General features: G+C 46.1%; 2 protein-coding genes across 4 annotated transcripts in view; both read left to right on the forward strand.

Moving 5' to 3' along the window:
* The first annotated feature begins 2,905 nt into the window (after window positions 1-2,905).
* FASTKD5 (FAST kinase domains 5) lies at window positions 2,906-18,092 on the forward strand. Its single transcript, XM_015457840.3, has 2 exons — window positions 2,906-3,029; window positions 15,356-18,092. The coding sequence occupies exon 2, from the start codon at window positions 15,546-15,548 to the stop codon at window positions 17,838-17,840; it is 2,295 nt and encodes a 764-aa protein (XP_015313326.2). The 5' UTR covers window positions 2,906-3,029; window positions 15,356-15,545; the 3' UTR covers window positions 17,841-18,092.
* The window catches only part of UBOX5 (U-box domain containing 5), a 54,305-nt gene continuing 38,501 nt past the window's right edge, over window positions 2,906-18,709 (forward strand). For all 3 annotated transcript variants that reach the window (XM_005568478.5, XM_005568482.5, XM_005568483.5), the window contains exon 1: window positions 2,906-3,029. The gene's annotated coding sequence lies outside the window, so the exon portion shown is untranslated. The remainder of the gene's footprint in view (window positions 3,030-18,709) is intronic.

The following is an 18,709-nucleotide window of genomic DNA, read 5'->3' on the forward strand; positions in this document are numbered from 1 at the left end:
GTATGTGCCCAGTGGGGCTTTCTCTTCAGCTCACACCGTTGTCAAAGGGGTTTCAAGCTCGTTCCAGCTCAGAATCTGGACACTAAGCTGCTAGCCAGAAAGCAGATGATGTAGGACAGCTAGATGCAGCCTGCGGTCGTCTAAGCCACCATACAGCAACTGGTAGATGTTTGCGGGTTGAATGGATAGAAGTGAAGAATGGGAATAGGTTTGCAATTAATGGTGAAGCCCCGAAGGCAAAAGAGACCCAAGCATGCTGCACAGCAGAGAGCTTCCCTTTACAACAATTCCTCTGTCATCCTCTCAAAGCACCACAATCAAGAATGCATTCTGTTGTAAGTAACACAAAGGACCTCAAAGAGTGGTTTATTTTTCCCCAACCTGACAAGAAATCTGGAGGTGGGTGTCATGGTTGTTGGATCATCGGGGACCTAGATTTTCATCCTCCCACTGTCCCATCCTTAGCATGTTATTCCCTCCTTACCACAAAGTGGCTGCCACAGCTCCATGAAGGCATTGAGGCTGCCCCACTTTATCATGAAAGTAAAAGCTTTCCCAGAGCCCTCCCAGGACCCTTCCCTTTAAGTCCTGTTGGCCAGAACTGAGTCACATGCTCCTCCCACTTCAAGGGAGAATGGAAAATTGAGCATTACAAAGAGAAAAGGATTGTCATGGCTGCCTGGGAACAAACATGGTTCATTCCTTGGGGGTAGGCACTCTGCTTTCTTTGGGTTCTACTGGCAAGGACAGAGTCATAACAATGAATAGTGTTTGCCCTGGTCTGGCCTGAATGAGAGAACCCTCCCTAAGCAGTGGTGTCTGCGGTCTGGAGCTCCAGATATTCAAACAGCGCTGTCTCCAGAGATCAGGAGTTGGGATGCCAGGCTTGCCCCTCCTTGCAGGGACGTGTTCTCCCTACATTGATTTTGTCTTCCCAACAGGATAGTGCCCTGGAGGGAGCATGATTTCTCAGCTCTCCTTCACCCCGCTTGGGAGGTGTGGACTGGTAGAGCCAAGGAATTGACAGGATATGAAGACCCTGATCAGCATATCTCAAGTGCCCTCAGGAATGGCAGCCTGGGGCCAGGCCTTTCTGATAGGTAGAGGCTTAGTAGAGTCTCTTTCTTGTCTAGGTACCTGTACTGACAGCTGTGTCAGTATATGTACCCAGTAGGACCCAGCCCTCCTTCTTAGGGTGGTGGAGAGTTGCCCTGGCTCATGCTCCATAGCTCTGGCCTCCCTAAGCTCCAACTCCACATCTATTTCTCTCAGCAGGCTCATCTATCCATCATGTCACTAGCTCTTTTCCTGGGAGCACTTTACAGATACATCTCTATTATACATGCATTTTTTTTTTTTTTTTTTTTAAAGATGGAGTCTCACTGTCGCCTGGGCTGGAGTGCAGTGGTGCAATCTCAGCTCACTGCAACCTCTACCTCCTGCGTTCAAGTGATTCTCTTGCCTTAGCCTCCCAAGTAGCTGGGGTTACAGGCGCCTGCTCCCACGCCCAGCTAATGTTTTTTGTATTTTTAGTAGAGACAAGGTTTCGCCATGTTGGCCAGGCTGGTCTCCAGGGATTACAGCTGTGAGCCACCATGCCTGATCAATGCATTGTTAAAATTAGACAGGTATGGTGGTGCATGCCTGTGGTCTTAGCTACTCAGGAGGCTGAGGCAGGAGGATCACTTGAACCCAGGAGGTTGAGGCTACAGTGAGCCGTGGTTGCACCATTGTACTCCAGCCTGGGCAATGGGGTAAGACTCTGTCTCAAAAATAAGTAAATAAATAAATAAAAATAAAAATAAATACATGTATTGTTTTTATCACTGTACAGGCTTAGAGAATTTATGTGAGCTGGGTGTGATGGCTCATACCTGTAATCCCAGCACTTTGGGAGGCTGAGGTGGGAGTACTGCATGAGCCCAGGAGTTTGAGACTAGCCTGGGCAACATAGGAAGACACTGCCACCCCCGTCTCTATGAAAATAATAATAATAATATAATAAGAATGAATTTGTGTGGCTTCCCCAAGGCCATAAAACCCTGAGTGGTGATCCTCAGATTTGAACCTGTGTCTAAGCTACTTACTTTTTTTTTTTTTTTTTTTTTTGAGATGGAGTCTTGCTTTGTGGCCCAGAGTGCCCAGGCTGGAGTACAGTAGCAGTATCTCGGCTCACTGCAACCTCCACCTCCAGGGTTCAAGCGACTCTCCTGCTTCCGGAGAAATCTCCAGGCTGGATTATAGGCGTGCGCCACCACACCCGGCTAATTTTTGTATTTTTTTGTATTTTTGTATTTTCATTTTTTATTTTTTAAGATGGAGTCTCACTCTGTCACCCAGGCTTGAGTGCAGTGGTGCGATCTTGGCTCACTGCAAGCTCTGCCTCTCATGTTCATGCCATTCTCCTGCCTCAGCCTCCCGAGTAGCTGGGACTACAGGCGCCCGCCACTACGCCCAGCTAATTTTTTTGTATTTTTAGTAGAGACGGGGTTTCACCATGTTAGCCAGGATGCTCTTGATCTCCTGACCTCGTGATCCGCCCGTCTCGGCCTCCCAAAATGCTGGGATTACAGGCTTGAGCCACCGCACCCGGCCTGTATTTTTAATAGAGACGGAGTTTCACCACCTTGGCCAGGCTGGTCTCAAACTCCTGACCTCAGGTGATCCGTCCGCCTTGGCCTTTCAAAGTATTGGGATTACAGGCGTGAGCCACAGCGCCGGGACTAAGCTGCTTAATGACTTCCAGAGCGATCCATTCAGGAAGGTGTTTTCCCTCTGCAGGTCCTAGACTCCCCCTGTCCCCTCAACAACGTCCTCCAGTGGAAAATGTCCTTGGGAAACGCTGACAAAGTCTTTTGAGCCTCGGCCGCATCCGTTACTCGCGCAGCAGGCGGAAGTAGCGGGCAGTTGGCCGGAAGTGGGGTTGTGAGGCCCGGAGTCGCTAGAGGAGAGTGTCTGTGTCGCCGCCGCTGCCACCGCCCGCTGCGTTCCCGGTTTGGTGTTGCGGCGCCCACCTTCAGGAGGATCAGGTAGGTGGCGGCGGCCACTTCCCGCGTTCACGACCGTCCTGGATCTTGGCCTGTGCCTCCTGGCCGGCCCAAGGCTGACACGCACCGAGGCCTTATTCAGCTCTTGGCCGGGGTTGCGATTGCCTCTCGCAGGCCTGACTGGTGAGAACTTCAGTGACTCTCGCCGCTCCTGAGTTTGTGATCTTTGGCAAGGGGCTTATCTGACCCTTGTTTTTTTTCCTCTGTGAAATGGAGATCGTAACAGTACTTGTCTCACGGTGCTGTTATGAGAATGTAGTTAGATATTCTGCCGCGCCTCTCATCCCATTTTGATGTGCCTGCGAATCGCTTAGAGATTCTGATTCTGTAGGTCTGGGGTGGGGCCTGAGATACTGTGTTCCTAACTAGCTTCCGGACGAGGCTGAAGCCTCTGGGGCGCAGACCACACACTGAGTAGCAAGGCCCTACAGTATGTTGCTTAGCATTCGTAATGCGGAGTCTTCAGTAAACATCAGTATGATAGAATGTATACTTTCGCCCCATTTTTAGCAGTTTTTGGTTGCACAAGCCTAAGGGTAGTATTGATGGCCTTCTCCCTTTTTCTTTCCATGGGTAAGAATAGTTGCTCTTTCTCTTTCTGTGCAAACCGTGACACAGCTCTTCTGTCTTGGCTCAGGGAACTTTGGGTCCCCTCATATCAACTATGTTCATCAGTCTCGGGTGATGCTTCACTGATTAGACCCTTGGACAGTGCTTCATCCTGTGGAGCTGATAGCCAGCTGCGTTAGCACCAGCTGTGGCTGGCGTTTTGTGCTGCAGTCATTTGTTGCTGCTGGAATCTGAATTCACGTTTTCTACACTGTGAATAGTAAGAATGGCCGCCTTTCCAGAACTAGATTCTGCAGCTCACTGACCTGAATGGTCTTGGGCAAGTCCTCGGATAATTTGCTACCACCTGGTAGACTAAAATGAAATCTGGGCCGGGCGAGGTGGCTCACGCCTGTAATCCCAGCACTTTGGGAGGCCGAGGCAGGCAGATCATGAGGTCAGGAGATCGAGACCATCCTGGCTAATAACGATGAAACCTCGTCTGTACTAAAAATACAAAAAAATTAGCCGGGCGTGGTGGCGGGCGCCTGTAGTCCCAGCTACTCGGGAGGCTGAGGCAGGAGAATGGCGTGAACCCGGGAGGCAGAGCGTGTAGTGAGCCGAGATGACGCCACTGCACCCCGGGCGACAGAGCGAGACTCCGTCTCAAATAAATAAATAAATAAATAAATAAATAAATAAATAAAATCTGAAGACTCTGTGCAGCATAACGTAACTTAAAAAGTGAGGCCTTTCGCAGTTATGCAGGTCTAATGTTTATTAGTCAGTATGCTTTTCTTCCCCATCCATTGGTTTTTTTTTTTAGTTCCTAATAAGGCCTTGTCACTCATCATGTGAATAAGTCAGCTTTGATGTAAAACAATTCTAAGGTCAGGTGCAGTGGCTCTTGCCTGTAATCCCAGCACTTTGGGAGGCCGAAGTGGAAGGATTACTTGAGCCCAGGAGTTCGAGACCAACCTGGGGGCAACATAGGGAAAACCCGTCTCTACAAAAAAAAACAAAAAAAAACTACAAAAACAAAAAACCAAAATGTAGTCAGGCGTGGTGGCGCACTTGTAGTCCAAGCTACTTAGGAGGCTGAGGTGAGAGGATTGCTTGAGATCCTTGAGCGATCCTCGCCCGGCGGGGTGGGTGGGTGAGAGGTAGGGGGCGGTGGTGGAGGATGCAGTGAGCCAAGATTGCACCACTGCCCTCCAGACTGAACAACAGAGTGAGACCCTGTCTGAAAAAACAAAAGAATTCTGAAACTCCTGAAATACTGTACTATACAGCTTTGCAAATTGTAAAAGCAGATAAAACCAAGTGTTTATTGAGCTGTACTTGGGCCATTTATTTGGGAATTTTCTCTTATGACGACTGTGTGCATGCAGCTACTTCTCTTTACCTGCCTGGATTTTGTAATTCCTCTAGAAGTCCCATTTAGATGGGCTGAGAGGACATGAGTGCCTACTCCCTGTTGTTATGTGGAGAGGTTTTCTAAAGACAGGGTTTTATGAAACCCTTTAAAAGCAGTAGCTCTAACAGAATCATCTATAGGGATTAGTCATACTATATCTACCCACATGCTTCTTGCCATTCTGATAGAGGAATAGCAGAGTCTTAGAAGAGAAGGGGGAGGGCTGTGTAGCTGGAAAAGTTTCACAAATGATTGCGATGTGCTGTTTTTTCTCCCATCAGCATGGAGTCTAGAACAAAGAGGAAGGGATGGATTGCTAGACTAAATAATTTTAGTTTGGTTTAGACCTGCGAGTGACACTGAACTTGACCTAAACACCTTTGCACTAGTGCCTCACCTTCACAGTACTGGTAGACTACTCTCTCAGAAGTCCTGCTGCTGTGTGGAAACAGAAACACAGAAGAGTCTAGCCCAGTTAACATCTACATTAACAGCTAAGGTCCTTACTGCCAGTCTCTAAGCCCTCACTAGGGGCTTTGAAGTTTTGTAGAATCTCAGCAGGAGACCCTCAGCACCTAGAGAAAGTTCGGTTTTTTGCCTTTTTTTTTTTTTTTGGTAGAGACAGGGTCTTGCCATGTTGCCCAGACTGGTCTTGAACTCCTGGCCTCATGTGATCTGCCCGCCTTGGCCTCCAAAGTGCTGGGATTATGGTCATGAGCTACCTGCTTAGCCAGTTTTTTTGCCTTTTCAATTCTCAAGGTTGCTCAACAAATTATTTGCTGAGACAAGAATGGGGTTGGAGTGTTCATTTATTTGTGACAATTTTATTGGAACCTAGGAAGGAAAAGTGTTAGAATTGAGGGATCAGATCTGGTAACTGGTAAATTGTATGTGTTTAAGGTGTCATATACTCAGTCTACAGTTAACATGATTCCTTCCTCTGCCTGGTCCCCATCCTCTAACTTCTAGACTCTAGTTTAAAATGAAGCTATTCGGCCTTGCTCAGACCTGTATGTGGAAGGGAGAAAAGTAAGATTCCTCAGTCCCGTGAAATCACATCATTCAGTGAGGTTTGGGTGTTGCTTTTTGGAACTGACAGGGTCCAGGGGTCTCTGAGGCTCTACTCTGTTTCGTTAGGCCCCCTAAAGGGGAGAAAAGTTTACTTGGGGCACTTAAACTAGGAAAGGAGTTTTGTGAAATCCTATCAGGTATCTGACCTTTATTGAAAGAGTCAGGCTGGGCGTGGTGACTTCCGCCTGTACTCTCAGTACTTTGGGATGCCGAGGCAGGCAGATCACTTGAGGCCAGGAGTTCGAGACCAGCCTGGCCAACATGGCAAAACGCTGTCTCTACCAAAAAATACAAAAAAAAAAAAAAAATTAGCCAGGCATGTTGGCGTGACCCTATAGTCTCAGCTACTTGGGAGGCTGAGGCAGGAGAATTACTTAACCTGTGAGGCAGAGGTTGCAGTGAGCTGAGATCACACCACTGCACTCCAGCCTGGGCAACAGAGCAAGACTGTGTCAAAAAAAAAAAAAAGAGTCAGGAGTTAATTGACTGAGCATATCATAGTGTTCCCTTTCTAGCTTTTTTTTTTTGAGACGGAGTCTCGCTCTGTCGCCCAGGCTGGAGTGCAGTGGCCAGATCTCAGCTCACTGCAAGCTCCGCCTCCCGGGTTCACGCCATTCTCCTGCCTCAGCCTCCCGAGTAGCTGGGACTACAGGCGCCCACCACCGCGCCCGGCTAGTTTTCTGTATCTTTTAGTAGAGACGGGGTTTCACCGTGTTAGCCAGGATGGTCTCGATCTCCTGACCTCGTGATCCGCCCATCTCGGCCTCCCAAAGTGCTGGGATTACAGGCTTGAGCCACCGCGCCCGGCCCCTTTCTAGCTTTCTTATGGATTTTCTGAGAGTCCTTGAGTAAGGAGGAACTAATCTTCTCAGGTATGTTTTCCCTATCTGGTCATCCTGACGGCTTCTTCTTTGCAGTGTCTTTTCTCCCTACTGTTCTTCTCTGCTGCTTCCGTATCTTCCTTGTTTTTCTTTCCTTCTGGACAGTACTCAAGACCAACTTCTGAAGCAGCTCTATTTCAGACCTGTATATATAGATATGGTTTCTATAGAGTTACTGTAAATGTTGCATGGTGAAAAGAATAAGTAGCCACTATTTACCATTTGCAGGTTGGCCCTTCATGCCTCTAAGATTCCTTATTTTGTTATCATTTCTGTTATTGAACATCTTTAAAGAAGTTCTTAGATAGTAGAAAGTGCTTGCACTAAAAATAACTTTTCAATATTTTCCTTATCCATTAAGTTACTTTCTCCATTCATTATCTTGAACAATACCATAATATCTTGATAATACCTGCATTTTGTAAATTTAATTTTTGTCAAAATTGTACATGTACATAGTTTAAACAGTCAAATAGTTCAATAGAGCTTGTAGCACTAAATAATAGTTTCCTCCCCCCAACACTTTTTTTTTTTGAGATGGAGTCTTGCTCTGTTGCCCAGACTGGAGTGCAGTGGTGTGACCTTGGCTCACCACAACCTCTGCCTCGCAGGTTCAAGTGATTCCCCTGCCTCAGTCTTCTGAGTAGCTGGGATTACAGGTGCCTGCCACCACACCTGGCTAATTTTTTGTATTTTTAGTAGAGATGGGGTTTCGTCATGTTGGACAGGCTGGTCTCGAACTCCTGACCTCAAGTGATCCTCCTGCCTCAGCCTCCCAAACTGCTGGGATTACAGACTTGAGCCGCTGTGCCCAGCCTAATTTTTGTATTTTTAGTAGAGACAGGGTTTCACCATGTTGCCCAGGCTAGTCTAGAACTCCTGGACTCAAGCAGTCCGCCCACCTCAGCTACCCAAAGTGCTGGGATTACAGGTGTGAGCCACTGCTCCTGGCCATCACTATATTTCTTTTTTCTTTTTCTTTTTCTTTTTTTTGAGACAGTGTTTTGCTCCGTCACCCAGGCTGGAGTACAGTGGCACCACCTCGGTTCACTGCAACCTCTGCCTCCCAGGTTCAAGCGATTCTCCTGCCTCAGCCTCCTGAGTAGCTGGGATTACAGGTGTGCGCCAGCACGTCTGGCTAATTTTTATATTTTTAGTTGAGACAGGGTTTTACCATGTTGGTCAGGCTGGTCTCGAACTCCTGACCTCGTGATCTGCCCACCTCAGCCTCCCAAAGTGCTGGGATTACAGGCGTGAGCGACTACGCCCAGCCGGCCACCACTGTATTTCTAAGTAACACATTTGTGTTGCTATTTCTTGATTTCTTTCTTTCTTCTTTTTTTTTTTGGAGGCAGAGTCTTGCTGTGTTGCCCAGGCTGGAGTGCAGTGGCATGATCATAGCTCACTGCAACCTTGAATTCCTGGGCTCAAGCTGTCCTCCAACGTCAGCCTCTTGAGTAGCTGGGACTATAGGTGCATCCTACTATGCTTGACTGTTTTCTTTACTTTTCGTAGAGACAGGGTCTTACTGTGTTCCCCAGGCTGCTTTCAAGCTCCTGGCCTCAAGTGATCCTCCTGCCTCAGCCTTCCAAAATATTGGGATTACAGTTGTGAGCCACCACACCTGGCCGATTGTACCTTTTTATTATGGACTTTGAGGCGCTAGGTCTCTTGTATCATCAACCTCCCCCTACTCCTCCTCTTCTCACTTTATCCTCCCAGTACAGTTTGCTCATAATTTTTGGTTAGGCTAATATCAAGATTTATGTTAATAAAACTATGTTAGTATTATTCTCAACTGAATAGGGAGTATGATATACTAATATTTTCTTTATTCTTTTTATTTATTTATTTATTTATTTATTTTTTTTTAAATTTTTTTATTTTTTTTTTGAGACGGAGTCTCGCTCTGTCACCCAGGCTGGAGTGCAGTGGCCGGATCTCAGCTCACTGCAAGCTCCGCCTCCCGGGTTCACGCCATTCTCCAGCCTCAGCCTCCCGAGTAGCTGGGACTACAGGCGCCCACCGCCTCGCCCGGCTAGTTTTTTTTTTTTTTTTTGTATTTCTTAATAGAGACGGGGTTTCACCGTGTTAGCCAGGATGGTCTCGATCTCCTGACCTCGTGATCCGCCCGTCTCGGCCTCCCAAAGTGCTGGGATTACAGGCTTGAGCCACCGCGCCCGGCCTATTTATTTATTTTTTGAGACAGGGTCTCTCTGTGTCACCCTGCCATAGCAGGATCACAGCTCACTGCAGCCTTTATTTTTTGGGCTCAAGCGATTTTCCCACTTCTACCGCCTGAGTAGCTAGGACTACAGGTGTGTGCCACCAGGCTTGGCTAATTTCTAAATATTTTGTAGAGGTGGGGGTCTCACTACATTGCCCAGGCTGGTCTCAAACTCCTGGCCTCAAGTGATCTTCTCACTTTGGCCTCCCAGAATACTATGATTACAGGAATGGGCCATTGCATCCTGCCTGTGGTAACATATTCTATCTTGTATAACTTTTTTGTCTTCCCTGGCATTAATAATTTTTGTTACTGTTTTTATTAGCATGGCTTTTTGTCTCCTTATCTCTTGTTCGTGCCCAGATGATCCGGTAGAAGTATGATTCTCCTCCCCTGGGTACTGTCTGTGTCGTCCAGCATGAGCTGGTTGCTCTTTATGTCTGTTCACAGCTCTTGTCCTGGGATCTTCCTTCACCTGTTTCCTGGGGTTTCCCTTTGCTTCTCTGTACTGAACCCTAGTTTCTGGATCTCATATCTCTACTGCCAACTTTCAGGTCTTCAATTGTGGTAGCTCTCTTTACTTTGATCCTGGAGCATCCCGCAAACTCTTTCCTTCATGTGGATTTCAGCCTTTGAGGTCTTCTCTTTGTTCTTTTTTAAAGTACAGGTTGAGCATTCCAAACCTGAAACTCCAAAATCCAAAATGCTCCAAAATCTGAAACTTTCTGAGCACCAACGTGATACTCAAAGGAAAAAAAAATCATTGGACTTTTTCAGATTTTGGATTTTTGAATTTGGAATGCTCACTGGTAAATATAAAGCACATAGTCCAAAAACTGAAAAAATTTAAAATCTGAAACACTTCTGGTCTCGAGCATTTTGGACAAGGGATATTCAACCTGCAGTATAAACCATAGTGATAGAATCCTAGACTGTTAGAGGTGGAAGGGACTTTCAGGCTTACCTAGTTTTAACCCTCTAGCTCCCTGGCACCTGGAAATCCTAGAAGACCATTGATTGTTCAGCCATCCCACCCCATACTGCCCCCCGAACCTGTGTTTCCTGACACCCATTCTTGTCTCTCTAGTCCACCAGTAATGTGGGCTTGGGAGTCAGACAGTCTTTAATATTAGGCTCCACTCAATCCCTTGGCTGTATAACTTTTGGCAGGTTTCTTAATCTTGTGGTCTCTTTCTCATCAATAATATGGGGATTAAAAGAGTCACATGAATTCAGAACACTGGAGCTGCACCAAACATTGATGTTCTAGGAGATGGTTCTTTTATTTCCAGACCACGTATAGTAATTTCATTGAGTACTCTTAGATAGAATTAATTGAAGTAATTTTAATTAATTAATTATTTATTTTATTTTTTTTTTTTGAGACGGAGTCTCGCTCTGTCGCCCAGGCTGGAGTGCAGTGGCCGGATCTCAGCTCACTGCAAGCTCCGCCTCCCGGGTTCACGCCATTCTCCTGCCTCAGCCTCCCGAGTAGCTGGGACTACAGGCGCCCGCCACCTTGCCCGGCTAGTTTTTTGTATTTTTTTTAGTAGAGACGGGGTTTCACCGTGTTAGCCAGGATGGTCTCGATCTCCTGACCTCTTGATCCGCCCGTCTCGGCCTCCCAAAATGCTGGGATTACAGGCTTGAGCCACCATGCCTGGCCAATTTTAATTATTTAATGTTTTAAAATTAACATCATTTATAGAGATATTTGTTAATTCTTGTTTATGTGCTATTTGTTCCACTGAATATTAGTGTGTACATTTTCATGTGTTGATGTCTGCCACACATTTATCTTGTAAACCAGCCTCCTAGACAGACATTTTCTGTTTTTTGCTTTACTATAGCACAGCTATTTTTTTTTAAAATGGGGCCTTTAAAGCTATTTTTTTTGGATCTACTTCTTTTTTTTTTTTTTTTTTAAAGACAGTCTCTCTGTTTCACCCAGGCTGCAATGCAGTGGTGTGATCTCAGCTCACTGCAACCTCGTCCTCCCAGATTCAAGTGATTCTCCTGCCTCAGCCTCTCAAGTAGCTGGGATTACAGGCGCACTACCATGCCCAGCTAATTTTTGTATTTTTAGTAGAGATGGGGTTTCGCCATATTGGCTAGGCTGGTCTCGAACTCCTGTCCTCAAGTGGTCCGCCCACCTTGGCCTTCCAAAGTGCTGGGATTATAGGCGTGAGCCATCGTGCCTGGCCAGGATCTACTTCCTAAAATGAGATGAAGACTACAGATTTGAACAGTGTATGGCTTTAGTTTCACATTGTGGTGGATTAAATTAAATTACAAATTTGAAAGTAGGTCTTCTTTTTTTGAGACGGAGTCTCGCACTGTCGCCCGGGCTGCAGTGCAGTGGCGCAGTCTCGGCTCTCTGCAACCTCTGCCTCCCAGGTTCAAGTGATTCTCCTGCCTCAGCCTCCCGAGTAGCGGGGATTGCAGGCACCCGCCACCACGCCCGGCTAGTTTTTTGTATTTTTAGTAGAGACAGAATTTCACTATGTTGGCCTGGCTGGTCTTGAACGCCTGACCTCGTAGATCCACCCGCCTCGGCCTCCCAAAGTGCTGGGATTACAGATGTGAGCCACCGTGCCCAGCCAAAAGTAGGTCTTCTTAAAAGCCCTATTCTGTCAACTGGAGAGTTCTGTTACCTGCTTTCTCTGTCTTTTTGGTTCTTTGTTTTTTTGAGACAGAATCTCTGTCACCTAGGCTGGAGTGCAGTGGCACCATCTTGGCTCACTGCAACCTCCATTTCCCGGGTTCAAGCGACTCTTGTTCCCCAGCCCCCCGAGTGGCTGGGATTACACGCTCGCGCCATCTTACCTGGCTAATTTTTGTATTTGTAGTAGAGATGGGGTTTCACCATGATGGCCAAGCTGGTCTCGAACTCCTGACCTCAAGTGATCTGCCTGCCTTGGCCTCTCAAAGTGCTGGAATTACAGACATGAGCCACCACGCCTGACCATCCTGCTGTCTCTTTCTTTTTTTTTTTTTTTTTTTTTTTTTTTTGAGACGGAGTCTCACGCTGTTGCCCAGGCTGGAGTGCAGTGGCGCGATCTCGGCTCACTGCAAGCTCCGCCTCCTGGGTTCACGCCATTCTCCTGCCTCAGCCTCCTGAGTAGCTGGGACTACAGGCGCCCGCCACCGCGCCCGGCTAATTTTTTGTATTTTTAGTAGAGACGGGGTTTCACTGTGGTCTCGATCTCCTGACCTTGTGATCCGCCCGCCTCGGCCTCCCAAAGTGCTGGGATTACAGGCTTGAGCCACCGCGCCCGGCCCCTGCTGTCTCTTTCGTTCCCACCTTTCCTGTGCTGTAGTATTAATTGAGTTTCCTAATGACTATTTTGAGATTTTGAGGACTATAATCTTCAATTATCATCTAAATATTAAAGAAAAACATTATTTTAGTACTATTTTTCTGTATTTTTTCTAATTTTAACTACATTTATTTATTTATTTATTTATTTTTAATTTTTTTTGTAGACAGCCTTGCTGTGTTGTTCAGGCTGGTCTCAAACTACTGGCCTCAAGCAATCCTTCTGCCTCAGCTTCCCAAAGTGTTGGGATTATAGGCGTGGCCAAGTTTTTCTAATTTTTTAAAAGCTGGCCATCTGCATTTATAGAAATAGTAGCGTATAGTAGAGATCAGCAAACTTTTTATGTAATGGACCAGACATGAAATATGCTTTGCAGGCTATACAATCTGCCACAGTTACACAGTTCTGCTCTTGTAGCAGGAAAGCAGACATAGACAATGTATAATGAATGGCCTAGCTATGTTCTGAAAAAATCTTGTTTACAAAAGCATGTGAAGAGCTAGATTTGGTTCTCAGGACATAGTCTGCTGACCCTTGATCTGAACCATACATTGAAATTTGGTGGGCAGAATGGTCCACAGGTGGTCAGGCATAGTGGCTGACACCTGTAATGCTAGCACTTCAGGAGGCCAAGGTAGGAGGATCACTTGAGCCCAGGAGTTTGAAACCAGCCTTGGCATTATTGTGAGACTCCATCTCCACACGCATACACACACACACACACACACACACACACACACACACACACAAACTGGGTTTGGTAGTGTGCATCTGTGGTTTTTGCTACTCAGGAGGCTGAGGCTGAAGTGGGAGGATTGCTTGAGTCTGGGAGGTCAAAGCTGCAGTTATGCCACTATACTCCAACCTGGGTGACAGAGTGAGATTGTCTCAAAAAAGAAAAAAAGAATGGTCCACAAGCCACGGTAAAGAACCAAGTGTATAAAAATTTAGCGTGAGAGAATTCTACTGTGATTCACACAGAAATTCGTACATATGTTCCTGCCATCTAGAGAAACCTGTGTAGCTGGGCTACTGGAACAGAGCCACTGGCCTGCCCTGCTGTTCTTTGATGATGAACCAAATGATGATGTGCTGTGGGCTCTGGAAGAAAGTGGCTGACAGCAGAGTTGGGCAGGCATTTCAGAAAATCGTTCTGGCACCCTTGGAACTTTTATGGAGTTTTCTGCAGCAACAGCTCTGTCTGGTACATCAGTTGACAACTCAGGTCTCCTTGGGTCTTGCTTGTCAGGCTTTGGCATTTAAGTGGAAAGAAAAAGAATAAGCATTAAGGAAAGCGAGAGCACAGCAGAATCAATTTCATAGTCTCTCATAGTTTCTGCCATGGGAGAAAAATGGGCATTATACTGCTCACAGGCAGAATAAAGACTCACTGGAAGCATTGCTAAGCTGCCTCCTCCAGAAGATGTCAGCGGGGCAGTTGTGTCAGTTGGTATTCCCTGAACCCTGAGCCCAGCTTTGGGGTACTCTTTGCTTCCCACCCATGAAGTGAAAGTGAGCAGACTCTCAACCTGCTTTCTTCCTCCAAAATGAGTGAGTTTTTGAGTATTCTTTCTAATAACAGAATTACTCTGTAACTATGTAATAGTGACTCAAATTCTGTTATAAGCTTCCTGGAGAGGAGAATAGGCATCTTCTAAAAAGTACAAGAACAGGCCGGGCGCGGTGGCTCAAGCCTGTAATCCCAGCACTTTGGGAGGCCGAGACGGGCGGATCACGAGGTCAGGAGATTGAGACCATCCTGGCTAACACGGTGAAACCCCGTCTCTACTAAAAATTACAAAAAAAAACTAGCCGGGTGAGGTGGCGGGTGCCTGTAGTCCCAGCTACTCGGGACGCTGAGGCAGGAGAATGGCGTGAACCCGGGAGGCGGAGCTTGCAGTGAGCCGAGATCTGCCACTGCACTCCAGCCTGGGTGACAGAGCAAGACTCCGTCTCAAAAAAAAAAAAAAAAAAAAAAGTACAAGAACAGCATTAGAATGACAGAATTTTGGAATTAACAGTTTTGTACTATAAGAACAGGGAGGATGATCGTGGGTATAACTAATTAAACCTTTTTTTTTTTTTTTTTTGAGATGGAGTCTCACTTTTTCGCCTAGGCTGGAGTGCAGTGGCACGGTCTTGACTCAACGCAACCTCTGCCTCCCGGGTTCAAGCGTCCTGCCTCAGCCTCCTGAGTAACTGGGATTACAGGTGTGTGCCACCACACCTGGGTAATTTTTTGTATCTTTAGTAGAGATGGAATTTCACCTTGTTGGCCAGGCTGGTCTTGAACTCCTGACTTCAAGTGATCTGCCTGTCTTGGCCTCCCAACTTGCTGGCATTACAGGCGTGAGCCACCGCACCCGGCCAACTAATTATCTCTTATACCAGATCCCACTTTTTACTTAGTGCTGTTAGCATAGCAGTTTTTATAAACATTCTTCAGGTAGGACCTATATGCCTTGATATCAAAGAGATAGAATGAATTGCTCATTTTTGTTCCCAGCCTTCTTTCTAGAAATCTGCCTTCCTTCTTCCTGTCAAATGTTAGCAGAGCACCATCTCTTCTTTAGCTGTCACTGCTTGCCTTGTACAGTGAAGGAAGTCTGGTGAGCAGCAGTCCAGGAACTGCCCAGGGGTACCCTGGGTTGGGGGTTTTCCTAGGCCCTTACACAGAGCACACAATTTATCCTTGATATATGCTGTCATGTGGTTTGGGCATTTACTGGCATTGAACTTCCTTGAGTGGACAGTAGTGTAGTTTCAACCTGTTTTTTATAATGTGTAAATTTGGATGCTTTTATAGGTAGAAGCCACTCATTCTTCATCTACCCTTTTTTCAGTATCTGGCACCAATTCTGACCCAGTCATTTGTGATCCCTGGCTCTTGTGATATGCGGAAGATTTCCAGGCAGTTTTTGTGGAACACCTCCCCGTCCAGCTCTAATCAAGCACCATATAAACAAGAAATTGCCTGGTCAAACCTGTGAGGACTATATTCTGACTGCCAAAAAGATCAATACTGACACCAGAATGGCAGCTACTCTCAAGTCGTTAAAACTTTTAAGATACCGAGCACTTTGCAGTCCTTCTGCCTGTGGTGCAGCCCGAAGTGTATCATACTGGAATGTGAGCAGCAAACAGCATGGGGGACAGGACCCTCCAGAACACATTAGCCTCTGCCATTCTGCCAAAAGAGTTAAGAACATTTGTAGCACCTTCTCTTCTCGGAGGATCCTCACAACCAGCAGTGCCTGCCCAGGTTTGGAATTCAGCAAGACTTCTTCCTCTAAGGCCAGCACTTTGCAGCTGGACTCACCCAGGGCCACAAGAGTTGATGAAGAGGATGTAGAAGTTTTTGATTCCTTTGCAAACATCCGAGTTTTCCTACAGCTAAGACCAGAATACCGTGTTCACAGCTATAACGCATCCGAGACTTCTCAGCTCCTGTCTGTTTCAGAAAGTGAACTAATTTTGCACAAAGTCACAGTTTATCAGAATAAACTGCAGGCCCAAGTCATTGTTGATTATTTGTGTAAGCTGAGCTCTTTGCCTGCAGAGCAGCATCCTGTCTTGCTGCGCAGTACCAGCTTTGCTCTGCTCTGCCAGCTGAGTGTGAAGAAGATACAGCTCTTTGATACCCAAGATCTGATCAATGTTTTGAAAGCTTTTGTCATTTTAGGAATCCCTCACTCCCATTCAATGCTAGATGTGTATGAGACCAAATGTTGCCATCAAGTATGGGAGATGAGTATGGATCAGCTCCTTTTGGTGGCTGATCTCTGGAGGTACTTAGGCCGCAAAATACCTCGGTTTTTAAACATTTTTTCTAGTTATCTTAATTTGCACTGGAAAGATCTATCCTTGTCTCAGCTTGTTCACTTAATTTATGTTATAGGTGAAAATCGTCAGGTATCCCAGGACCTAATGCAAAAATTGGAATCATTGATCCTTAAATATATAGATTTGATCAATTTAGAGGAGGTTGGTACCATCTGTTTGGGGTTCTTTAAATCAAAGACTAGTCTCTCTGAATTTGTCATGCGGAAAATTGGAGACTTGGCTTGTGCTAACATGCAGCATCTGAGTAGTCACGCCTTAGTGAATATTGTTAAAATGTTCCGTTTCACTCATGTGGATCACATCAATTTCATGAAGCAGCTTGGAGAGATTGCTCCTCAGCGAATTCCTTCACTGGGAGTTCAAGGTGTCATGCACCTGACTCTCTACTGCTCGGCCTTACGCTTCCTGGATGAAGGAGTAATGAATGCAGTGGCTGCGTCTTTGCCTTGTAGAGTGGCACACTGTCGAAGTAAAGATGTTGCCAAGATTCTGTGGTCATTTGGAACTCTGAATTATAAGCCACCCAATGCAGAAGAATTTTACTCCAGCCTGATAAATGAGATTCACAGAAAGATGCCTGAATTCAACCAGTACCCAGAACACCTGCCCACCTGCCTGCTAGGCCTGGCATTTTCAGAGTACTTTCCAGTAGAGTTAATTGATTTTGCTCTCAGTCCAGGGTTTGTCAGGTTAGCTCAGGAGAGAACCAAGTTTAACCTCATTAAGGAACTGTATACCCTCGACGGTACAGTTGGCATTGAGTGTCCAGATTACAGAGGCAATCGTCTTAGTACTCACCTTCAGCAAGAGGGGTCTGAATTTCTGTGGAATTTAGCAGAGAAGGATATGAACTCAAAGCCTGAATTCTTAGAAACTCTCTTTTTACTTGAGACCATGTTGGGGGGGCCCCAGTACGTCAAGCACCATATGATTTTGCCTCATACCCGATCTTCTGACTTAGAGGTCCAGCTTGATGTTAACCTGAAGCCATTACCATTTAATAGAGAAGCCACACCAGCTGAAAATGTAGCCACATTAAGGCTTAAGCATGTGGGAGTCAGCCTTACAGATGATTTGATGAATCAGTTACTAAAAGGGAAAGCAAGAGGACATTTCCAGGGCAAAACTGAGTCAGAGCCTGGGCAGCAGCCCATGGAGTTAGAGAATAAGGCAGCTGTACCTTTGGGGGGCTTCCTTTGCAATGTAGCAGATAAATCAGGGGCCATGGAGATGGCTGGCCTGTGCCCCTCAGCCTGCATGCAGACCCCAGGAATGAAGCTGGCTATTCAGTTCACAAACAGGAACCAATATTGCTATGGCTCCAGGGATCTCCTTGGACTGCACAGTATGAAGAGGCGGCAGCTGGCTCGGCTTGGCTACCGTGTGGTAGAGTTATCCTACTGGGAATGGTTCCCACTACTGAAACGAACTCGCTTAGAAAAGTTGGCATTTCTTCATGAGAAAGTATTCACCTCTGCTCTCTGAAGGGCATTTAGGGGCATTTCTATGACAAAGCTGTAGGTGTATACTGTACCAGGTGTTGCAAAATGATTATAAAAGCCAGAATGTAAGTTTGGCAATAAAATAGTCTATTGAGGAGACTTAGTTGTGTCCAAGGCAGATTAGAGCTAGTGTATGTTACTGTGAATTGTAATGTAGTTGGATTGTACAAATTGCTGCAAATGTATACATATTACTCTTAGTAAATAATAAACATCTTAATATGTCCTACGGTCAGTAAGTCCTTGTTGGATTTTTCTTTCTGTTTACCAGCCTTATGTCACAGAGTTTTTAGAATAAAAGTATAGTCAGACATTGTGTAAAGCCAATTTTTAAAAATTTTATTCTTTTCTGGAGACCCCCCCCACCCACTCACAGATATTTTTATTGTTTTTCTTTTTAAGCCAGTTTTTTTGTTTGCTTTTTGAGACGGAGTCTTGCTCTGTTGCCCGGGCTGGAATGCAGTGGCATAATCTCAGCTCACTGCAACCTCCGTCTCCTGGGTTCAAGCAATTCTCCTGCCTCAGCCTCATGAGTAGCTGAGACTACAGGCATGTACCACCACTCCTGGATAATTTTTGTATTTTTAGTAGAAACGGATTTTCTCCAGGTTGGCCAGGCTGGTCTCGAACTCCTGACCTCAGGTGATCTGCCTGCCTTGGCCTCCCAAAGTGCTGGGATTACAGGTGTGAGTCACCACGTCCGGTTTTTTTTTGTTTTTGTTTTGTTTTTTTGAGACGGAGTCTCCCTCTGTTGCCCAGGTTGAAGAGCAATGGCGTCATCTTGGCTCACTGCAAGCTCCGCCTCCCAGGTTCAGGCAGTTCTCCTGCCTCAGCCACCTGAGTAGCTGGGGT

The sequence above is a fragment of the Macaca fascicularis genome, chromosome 10 (assembly GCF_037993035.2).
Source record: "Macaca fascicularis isolate 582-1 chromosome 10, T2T-MFA8v1.1".
NCBI classification, from domain to species: Eukaryota; Metazoa; Chordata; class Mammalia; order Primates; family Cercopithecidae; genus Macaca; species Macaca fascicularis.

Bases quoted from the DNA above. Each gene is read 5' to 3' on its own strand.
- FASTKD5 (XM_015457840.3), top strand. From the start codon at position 15,546: ATGGCAGCTACTCTCAAGTCGTTAAAACTTTTAAGATACCGAGCACTT.